Raw genomic sequence first — 10947 nt, 5'->3', positions numbered from 1 at the left:
ATCGAACTCATGCGGAAATGGCTTTAGCTTCTTAGTGCTGTACTTTAACCCGCTGTGCCACCAGGGAGGTCCCAGTTCATAAACTTTTGGTATTATTTACTCACTACCAAGATATAGTCTGTGTAGATGGTCAATCCCCACATGAACCTAATTACTTCAATACATTAAAGTTTCTAATTATCTCTTATTCCATAGGCAATACTGAATACTGAAGGATATCATGACTCTATCATGGAGTCTGATCCTTAACTCTGCTGCTTCTATCTTTCCCTCTATCTTTTATTTTCCTTTCATAAAGGTCAAATGCACCTCCTCTAGCACACTGCTGTCTCAGATAACCACCTCTTATTGAAATACATACTACCTTTTATTCATCTAATGCCTGTCATTCCTTCAGATTTATCTCAAGTGCCACATTAAATACTCAATCTAGTTTCTAGCATACTATACTAAAAAGAGTTAAGGATTTGGAATTAGTTTACAGTATGAAAGCATAGTGTGCCATGTATTACATCACCACCAGGAACATGCTTATCTTTGCAGAGTATGTTTCTTCATCTGCACAGTGGGCAAAATAATTCAGACTACTACACTTTTTTTAAAAAAAGATTAAGGTAAATAAATTGGAAGCTGCCAAGTACACTTATCTCAATGGATAATAAAATTTAATATGTGCTAATACTTTTTTCCCCCAAAGTCTTATTTGAACCCCCTAGCTTAGTGATCATTCTATCCTCCTATAGAAATAAAGAATCAGGTCTATTTTGAACAAGAAGCAAATGACCAATCTCTCATACTTTTTAGGCAGTTGACACTACTTAATATGATAATCCAGAAGTTTTAATTTCATTATCTATTGTTTGTTGACTTAAAGATTTAAGTCTATCTCAAAAATAGAAATTATTCTAAACAGAATCTCCACTTAAGCTTTATCAAAAAGTGGCTCCAAAAAGCAAGCCACAAAAAGAGATTCTTTCCTTACCTTGTGAGTTATCCATTCTCGTCCATATTGGTACACATTGTTAGCTGCAGAATTGAGGGCTCTTTGGACTACCTGAGCCTCAGGAAGCCAGCTAAATGACAATGAAGAAAGAAAAGTGCACTTTTAGTATACTGTACCAATAACTCTTGACATTCAGTGTATTTAAAAATCAGCAACTAACAAACTGATGACCAGTTACCACAGAGATACAAATGAATCACAGACAGGAATCCCTGACTTCCAGGCCGAACTGGTCTTATTCGAACATTCAGCTTTTCACTTCACACTTTCTTTAGCTTTTAGCCCATTTCCCCTACAACCTCCCTGTCATTCTGCTCTACCTGCTTTCTCTCTCCATGTATATCCTAGGCCATCTGTCTTATTCAGCTCCAGAGGAAGCTGTTCTGGGACAATGGGATAGTCAGTGGAACTCAAAGTGTGGTCCTCAGAGCAGTAGGATCAGAACTGCTTGGGATAGTATATGCACATGTTGATTTTCAATGATAGACACCCCAAATGCATAATGTTTTAATGCAATGCTACTTCAATTTAAAAAAAAAAAAAGTGTTAAGAAACCAGTGATCATGCTAATTCTTGAACCCAACCCAGATATACCAAAAGGGAACTCTGGGTTAGGGCCCAGCAGTCTGTTACTTAAGAAGCCTGCAGGTGACACTATTGCATGCTAAAATTTGAGTATCACTGATCTAAGGAAGAAACTAATTGAGGAAGGAAACTAAAGATGAGTCATGGTTTTAAATTTTTTACCCACTCTTGACATGAGGAACTCCTGAGCAGAGTTCCAGCAGTACAAGAACTGCAATCAACAAGTTTGACTCCTTGTGCAGTGAGAGGTGGCATCCCCATTTTTTCTGTTTACTAAATGGGCTGTTTCATTGGCCCTAATAACACACTAAACATACCCAGCATTACCCTATGGAGAGAATGTTTTCACATACTCTGATTCTCCCCATACTACTGTTTACTAGAGCTGCTGACTTCACAAATTTGACAGTCTTTTTCAGCTCTTCATGAGTGATGCCAAAGACCATGGCAAGCAGTTACTAAACATTTTCCTAAGGCCCAAATATGCTACAAACCTGGCATGTGGGAGACAAATAGTGAGTCAAGTCAAACGTGCAATACCCTGCACTCACAGTAGCTACATATACTGGTGATTTATACAGAAGTCAGAATGATAAACTGCTTATATGCACATGTATGAAACAATCATAAAGAGAAAGGCCACTGCCAGAAACAGCCATGGAAGTGATGACACCTAGGAAAGTGATCGTCTTCAGCCAGAGAAAAGACATTTCAGAGAAATTAAAAAGTAGAATGTCAAATGATCAAATGATAGCAGCTTCAATCTTTACTATTAACCAGTTCATCCTAGACTCCAAATAAAATTAAAATGCGAACCTTTTTTCTTAGCAAATTCCCAGTTCAAATATTCCTCAGCAAGATAAAATTTTAGAGGCCCTTACAAATGTAATAATCTCATAGTACATGAACAAGTTTAGGTTTCTAAACACACAGGAACTGTGAGAAATGAAGTAACTTTTAAACTGTTCTAGTATTAATGGATTCATTCATGGTTTGGAGGGACTGCTGAACATATGATACTACATCTTTATGAGGAAAATTATGTCTGATAGTGTTAAAAATTAACAAGTTTTTGTGTCACTCAGAAGTGTGAGAACTCACAGAGATATGTGTATAAATATTTAATAACTAATGAATGTGTATTAGGTCTGAGAAAAAAATCTTACTGATTGTCGTCAGAACATGCACAGATACGGAACCTAAGTCAGCCATTTCTATATTTGTCAAAACAGTATTCTTACTTTGCCCACTCAGGGTGATTTGCTAGAGTTTCATTAATCAAACTGCTTGTGACTTCAATCATGTGTACACTTTCTTGATGTACCTGTATTACAGACAAGAGAAAAAAGAATTTCTCAATACTATTTATTGAAACAGTGATTTTTACAATCAAAGAATTACACATCTTACTTCAATTATAGAAACATACTCTGAACAATATACATATCATTTGACATATACTGTGGAAACCGAAAGTTCATGAGACTTCCCAACCTTGAAGAAGCTCAACACTTTATTTAAGGGAAAAAAAACCTCTAACTAGAAATTTGTAAGTATTTACACGAGGCCACATATATACATTTAGTTTACATATGTGTGTGCATATACAGGGTGTGTATCTATATGTAATAAGAGCACTAACGATACAATGTGAACTTATGGAACTGTAAGGCAACACGAGACCTACAATTAAATAAGCAACTGAGCAATGTTTGTGAGTTAAACAAGTCAACTGAAATTGCACCTCAGAATTAACCCTGTCTAACACAAAATGAGAGGAATAAAAAAAGGAACAAGCCAATGTTTTTTCCCTGAGTATGAATTATAATTTTGTGTTTCAATTATACGTCTAGAAACTCTTGTTTAACAATTGGATGTAAACAAAAAGTGTTGTGGCAATTCTGGTTTGACCTTCTGAGAACTGTTGCTATTTTGTTTCATAAGCAATTTTATCTGTATTCAAACTGCAAAATCTATGTCCCTGTCACTGACGTCTTTGCTCAGTATTTTTAGTTTATCTTTAAAGAAAAGTGGGAGGTGGGGGGAAGGCTAACTCTCTAAGGGCTTTCACTGAACCTACATAATTTAGTTGTTAGCAAAATGATTTTGGCAAAAGTTATGCTCAGATACATCACATTAGAAACCTCTACCCTCTGCCTGGGATTTGGTAAGAGCTGAGAAATATAATAAAAATTTCAATAAAATTTTTGAGGCTTTTTACCTGAGCAAGAAGAATGGAGTTCATTCACAGGAATGGCAGATGCTGAGATTAGAAAAGTTAGGGGAAGTCTAGAATTCAGTTTTTAACAAGTTACACTTGACATATCTATTAGACATTCAGCTGCATACTGTCAAGGTGCTTTGGAGAATAACCTCTTTTGGATGATAAGAGAAAGAAGTAGATGGCCAGTAAGTTTTCTTCAAAGCTCGCTTTGCATAATCCTCAACCACAAAGAAGTGGTTCTGTAATACGTGTTATCCAAGCTCATAAGAGGCTGGGATGAAAAAAGAAAAAAGATTTGAAAGATGAACCTAATTGAGATTAGGCAAGCAAGAATATCCTATGCAAAGGGACAAAGGAAAAGTGGAACAGAAGAAGAGGAGATGAGAGAAGAAAAGGAAAACGGAAGATGATACTGATGAAGGGTTTCTCCAAGAAGAAAGATAGCACAGTGGAGGTTCAGGCAACATGTGACAAAAACAATGAAAGGCCTCAAAACAATCTGTACAGTCTGTATGTGACCATGTGATTCACATACAAAAACCAAATAATTACTATACAGAGACTGACACAGAGGAGGGAGAGAACAGTCTATTAGGAACAAATAAGACTAAGGGTATATTAAAGCTGACAATGACTAACAACAGGACTTTGGAGTAGAGATTCACATCGCCAGAAACAATGCAATTCTTTAGAAAATTGCCACACAAGGTTATCTACTGTTAATAGTTACCGCCGTATCTCTACAGCACTATATGGAAATTTTCCATATCCACAAATTCATGTAAGCTTCATAATTCCTGGAAAACAATTTGTTAAAAGCTGAGATGTAGAGGTCATATTAAATAAAGATGAAGATACATGACAAAAAATAAGAACTCACTATAGAAAAAAATGTAGCTGCACTTAGAATAAGTTTGTTTGAGGAAAGGGGGTGTTAGGAGGTGAAATGCACATAAGTTCCATGGTTAAGAAGAGGTAGGGTACTTAAGAAGTTAGGTCATAAGGGTAGAGCCTTCATGATGAAAGAATTCTGTACCCTTATAGCATAAGAGAGATGATCTTTCTCTTCGCTCGTGAGGATACAGGGGAGTATTAAATCAGAAAGAAGGTTTCGACTAAGAACACTGCCAAGCTGGCACATTGTTCTTTGACTTCTAGTCTCCAGAACTGAGGTGAAGAAATGTCTGCTGTTTAAACCACATGGGACTCATTTAGACCCTGGTCAGCCCAGACCAGGAGGGGAGAGAGGAAATAGAAACTGGAATCTGTACTGGAAAGTAGGAAATAAAGGTTCCAGGGCAGCCTATCAGCAGAAAGACCAATGAGACATGGAGGAACGAGCTAATCAACTTCTAATCTAGTTAAGAGTGTACTAACTGCATTCGGTGACCTGAGACCAGATCACAGTTCTATTGAGATAAGTTACTTGTTGCTCTATACCTCTATTTTTCCATCCACATTTAACCCCTAAGCATCTTGATGATAAAGATGCACATAAAAAAATATACTAGCTAAATTCATTGACAGCTAATAATAATCACACATTAATTGCTAAACATATTTATAGCAAAGTAACATTTTTCATCTGCTTCTTCTAGCTTCTTCTCTATTATAATTCTAACAATTAAGTATTGTTAATAGTAACAGTAATTGTACTCTACCTTTGCAGTTAGGAGTAGGGCTAAAAGAAGTGTTCCTATCACTAACAAAAATATGATGAAAATGCTAATTATTTTGTCTAACATCTTCTCCAACCAGATGATCATCTGCACAGAAAAAAAAAGAGAGTGATTTATCTTTCAAGTACACTTAGTAAAAACTTATGCATATTCAAATATCAAGAGGATAAAATATTCAGCACTGTAAAGCAAACTATAGCTTAATGATTAAAGCAGTGAAAGCTGTAAGCTACTTAAGAAAATTAAGCATTATTAATCATTGCTTAGTTTATTATTGTGATATCTCAGGAAAGGCTGCCAACTTGAAGATAATCTACATCTGTGTTTGGATTCTACTACTGTATATTTACATTTCAGATGATAATTTACCAGATGGTAAATATTCTGAAAAAAATGACAATCCATTAGCTCATCTCAAATATTATATAGTTTTACTATCAATCAGCAAACATGGATAACTGTCGAAGATGTCCCTTACAAACCACATTTCTTGAATTACACAGTTAAGAATTACATCACTAAGGTGATGGCACAAGGGTGATTTGGTGATGGGAAGCCCATGGGGATTACAACTGAGATGGAAAGAGGCACCAAATGATGTAAACATAAGCTATTATATTAGTAAAAAATATATATATTACATCAAAAAGGTTTTTCCTGTTCATGTCATTAGGGTTACAAAAATATGAACAGTAACAATGTGATAAGGACATTCACAAGTAAGTTTCAAAACACTATGCTGAAGGCTAAGGGTTGAGAGGTAGTCACAGCAGAGAAGGGTTTAAAACGGATTTCGTTACCTAGGTAATGTCTATAAAGTTCCTAGGTATTCTTTACAGTTTTGCATACTTTTTCATATTTAAAACATGTCATAATACTTTAAAAAATTCCAATATTTCACTTATAATTCCTACTCTTTTTAAAAAATTAAGCTTTATAATTACAGCAATTATAAATCAAGAAAGACTACTGATATAGTGGTTATTCCTTAATAATTAAAATTATGCTCTGCCTAAATACTATTTGACATTGTTTTAAATATATTTAAATTTAAATTCTTTTTGTCTTCAGAATATTTAATAATTCTGGTAAGATTCCAAAATTTCTGCCATGCAAAGCTACCATTTAATATTTCAAAAATACAATCGATGAAACTAAAGACTCCTGAAACATCACATTGCACCCCTCTACCCCAAAGAACCTACAATACTGTTGAATAAATTATTCTTAAATTTAAATTTAAAATGTGCTCTCCAAACAGAGATTTAAAATAATCATTCCAAGAGTAAGGAATGATGGTTAAAAAAGAACATGAATTCTTAAATACATTTCCCACTCAATGCTTATCAGCTTACATCTCCTTATCTTTCATGAAGAATACTGTCTTTAAGATATCAATGCAATGTTAACTCAAAAATAAAAAGTTCATCTTCAATCTTGCCAATTACAGCTTCACACAGAAGAGCTAATTTTCAGTGCATGCTACCAAGGCATTGATGATAATGCAGAGATAAATAAAATAATAGGTTTCTAAGATATGGAAGGTCAGGTCTCATACTTTAAATGCACGTTCTGTAATCAACGAAACTGAAACGTCTCACAATTAGAAACCAACTTTCCCTAATTCTTGAGACAATTTCCTGAGAAAGGGACTGGTGTTCTATTAATCCTCTTAAGATCCCCGAAACCCAATAGTGCAAGAGCAATTGAAGTGCTCAGTAAATATATACTTAAATGGGCAAGCACAAAGCCATTTCAGGATTAAGGCTAGGTTTGTGTTCCCAAATTATGATTTATGAAAATAACTTGAAAGCCTCACACCTTTAAATATATTTTTTAATGTAAACAATATTTTATTTAACAGTTGTAATTATCTAAATTTATGTTAGGTATTTTAAACATATAAAACATGGACTATTGACAAACATACTATGTATGCCAACATTATAATTTTAAACCAGAGTAGGAGTTTCCTATCACAAGCCATATGCCCATGGTGCCCATAGGTTGAAAAAAATTTATACAAAATCTTCTATAAGTAAAAATGTATATTCAAGGATCAGCATGAGAGTTAAATATTTCCCTCAAAATTTAAAAGAAATAAGATTGCTCAATATATAAGCTAAAATTTTGATGGGTTTTCTATTCCCAATACAGCTAGCTAAGATCAGGTAAAAATAGGATAAAAAGGAAGATAACAAAAGAGAGAAAAGCATGGAAAAGAGACAGGAAAACAGTTAAAAACATGGGGAGGGGAATTGGTACACAGAGCTAAGGGCTGATAGTGAAAAAATAAAGCAAATAAAAAATTTGGAGAAGAGTCCCCAAAAGAATGAATAAGAAGACTCACAAGGAAACAGAAATAGATAGACACAGGAAGAGAAACTTTGAGAATAAGCAATAGAGGAAGGGGAAGGAAACAGGCGAGAATTCCCAAAAATCCTGGAGATGCTCCTGACCCTACTCTGGGCTAAGGAAATGGCACCATCTGTCACCACTGCCATGAGCCTGGAAACCAAGCCATGTCTTCAATAACTTCCTGTCTTCTATGCTCTAGAGTTGTTTTAATTTTTTTAAACTTTATTTTTATAGGGGGTGGGGAGTAATTTTAAAGTGACATTCTAGATGTTTCAAATGTGAAGGGCAATCATTCTTTAAAATGTGCATATATCAATAAATTTATATTCGCATCTAAAGATCCTAAGTGATCAGAATAAGGAAATGTGTCCAATATTCCCAGCACTGTCATTTGCCAGGGATTAAACTCATTTCCTCATACTAGTTTTGAAAATGAAGGCATATACAGTCACATGTGTGTGATGGTGGTATATGTGTTTATATATTTCACACAGTTTATCTTCAAAGTTTAAAACTTCAGGCATTGTTAAATGTCTCCCGTTTCCTCTATTACAACAGGAAGAATGAAATCCTAATCTCTACACTCAAACGTCTCATTAAGATCCATTTTTCTAAGAGGTGCCACATCTTCCTGAAAACCTACTATAGAATCTTACTAAATACTTTTGTGTTTAAACACAATTCTTGCAAAAGATGTTATCTCTTGCTATCTGCCCCAAAGATTTAATGAAATTAAGTCTAGAACTTAATTCAATATATGGACTCTATGTCAGAGATATGGAACTCCTAATATATCTACGTTAGTCTTTACTGAAATTATCAAAAATATACCTATTGTGATTCCATGACAATCGTGTGAAGCATTTGCCATATGCACAGCTTCAAACTTTGGGAAATAACATGAAATTAAATGTCACAGGCCATGATTACAATAGTTTTTAAGATAGTTTTTAATAGTTTTAAATAGTTTTTAAGATAAAAAATAAAATTTAAGTATTTATTAAAACACACACACACACACACACATATTACTAGCCAAGAGAAGCAGACAAATATTTCACAGATGTACTCCTTTAAAAATTTCTTTTGTCATTTATGGAGAAAAGTCACGTGGACTGCTCTCCCTTTGTCAGTAACTATTGCCTAATGTGCTCTACCACCTCAATGGAGACTAAGTATCAGGCTGGGTCACATAATAGAGTTGAAGAATGGAAATCACAGTGGACAAATAGGACTACAAGACAGAACTTCTTACAAATACTTGGGAAAGGAGATACCATCTATATTCTAAAAAGCCCTTGAGTTTTTAGCGAATTATACTGTGACAGTATTAATGATGCATGACCTTCCATAGCTTACAGTTAGAACTTTAAAGACAAAAACGTAAGTTGACATATAGACAGAAATACAAGGTGAAAAAGGAGGTAAGGAGTGAGTTTACAGAATTTCAACAGTAAAAGTCAACATCCATGTGTTCATTTACCTTCTTATTTAGCCAGTGCCAGAGCTTGAGGATAGGGGGTAAGGAGAAAGAGAGAAGATAAGAGCAGTGGAACATCATTAGGGAATGCGATAATAGAATGAAAAGAAAAGAAAGTCACTGAAAAGATGAGGAGGAAATTATCCCAAAGGAAAAACTAGAAAACAAAATTATAATGCATTAACAACAAGATTTTAAATCTAGTGAATGTAATATTGCTTTAAAGTAAACTGAAATGGTGATAACTGCAAGCTTGTTGGCAATTCAATAAAATAACTGGAAGAAGGTATGTAGGCTTAAGTAGTCACACCAAGTTTCAAAGATCAGAATAATACCTAAGATTCATACATCATGCACCACAAAGATCAGTCTAAAGCCTAAAAGACCTTTCATCAGTGACTGTAAACGCTGTTTGCACTTTTCCCTGCAGTACACATTTAAACACGCACTTCCAACCCTCTGCAAGAGATCACTTTGAAAAACTACCCATCACTGCCACCAATTAAGTTATAATAGAAACAAGAAAACTGTGTTTATTTTCAAAAGAGCAACCCAAATTTATTGTTATACCAGCTAGAACTGAATAAATCAACTGAAAAAATACCCCATTTGTGACAGCAGGAAAAGCTAATTTTATTGATTTCACTAAAAATGGCAAATTCTTACAAGGTTACTACTCCATGACAAATATTTTCTAATGCTCTTGCACCACCAGGGAGGTCCAGAACTAGCAAACTTTTAAAGATAGTCATGCAAATGTAAGAAAAGCTTATCTACTTTATCTCCACTGTCTCAGGATTTTATGCATTTTATGCATTCAAAGTTCTCTGTCCTCCTCACAAGAATACCAGTTACTATTTTAATCCACATCTATACTTGGTTTCCATAACAGTATTTCTCAACTTTGATCACAGATAGACAGATTAAAGGAAACAGTTTCTAGTCTCTGGTGAAGTCTCTTGCACAGACCTTCTTGATACAATTTCCCCTGTTGCTCCATTCTCACCTCCCACTAATCACCATTTCAGATGTTCACCAGGAACATTTTCCTGGTGTTCTCTGAATTCATGCTGTGAAGTCTCTTTGTCTGTACACTGCTCTGTCTTCCTTTTCTTGTCCATGTAATAAACACCTACTTGTACTTCAAACCATGTCTGGCATTACTTCTTCTTCAAAACACCCCCTGTCCCACAGTCTCACCAAAGGAGAGTCATTTCTTTTTCAGCACTCTCATTGTAGCCTCTATTTTTCCTACACAAACTGTACCAGCCAACATTTAACCAGCACAAAGGTCACACAGCTAATAAGTAGCAGAGATGGATCTGAAAGAGTCTGGATTCAGAGACCATGCCCACAACCACTAAGCTTCTGAAACTTAACAGATCACTCTCTCTCTTTACCAAACAGACTTTCTATATCTGACTTTCTCTAGGATTTAGCACAATATCTGACTGATGGGAATTATTTAAAAAAAATATTCACTAGGGCTCTCCCTGGTGGCGCAATAGGTTACATCACTGCACTATGAAGCTCTCAGAAGTCACTGCAGCAGGAGTTTGATCCCCAGCCAGGACGCTGATCCACATGGTGCGGCAGACCTCTCCTGACCTGCCTGCTG

General features: G+C 35.1%; 1 protein-coding gene across 1 annotated transcript in view; it reads right to left on the bottom strand.

The window, feature by feature from the left end:
• Window positions 1–10947, bottom strand: part of TMEM245 (transmembrane protein 245) — a gene marked incomplete at its 5' end in the record, with an annotated part of 60370 nt that overhangs the window by 29421 nt on the left and 20002 nt on the right. The window contains 4 exons of the mRNA XM_004677960.2: window positions 983–1073; window positions 2830–2912; window positions 5474–5578; window positions 9333–9356. Of these exons, the coding sequence (XP_004678017.2) occupies window positions 983–1073; window positions 2830–2912; window positions 5474–5578; window positions 9333–9356 (303 nt within the window). The remainder of the gene's footprint in view (window positions 1–982; window positions 1074–2829; window positions 2913–5473; window positions 5579–9332; window positions 9357–10947) is intronic.

Source organism: Condylura cristata, unplaced genomic scaffold, assembly GCF_000260355.1.
Source record: "Condylura cristata isolate star-nosed mole 26May11 unplaced genomic scaffold, ConCri1.0 scaffold00006, whole genome shotgun sequence".
Lineage (NCBI taxonomy): Eukaryota > Metazoa > Chordata > Mammalia > Eulipotyphla > Talpidae > Condylura > Condylura cristata.
This window is presented reverse-complemented; position numbering and strand designations above follow the sequence as displayed.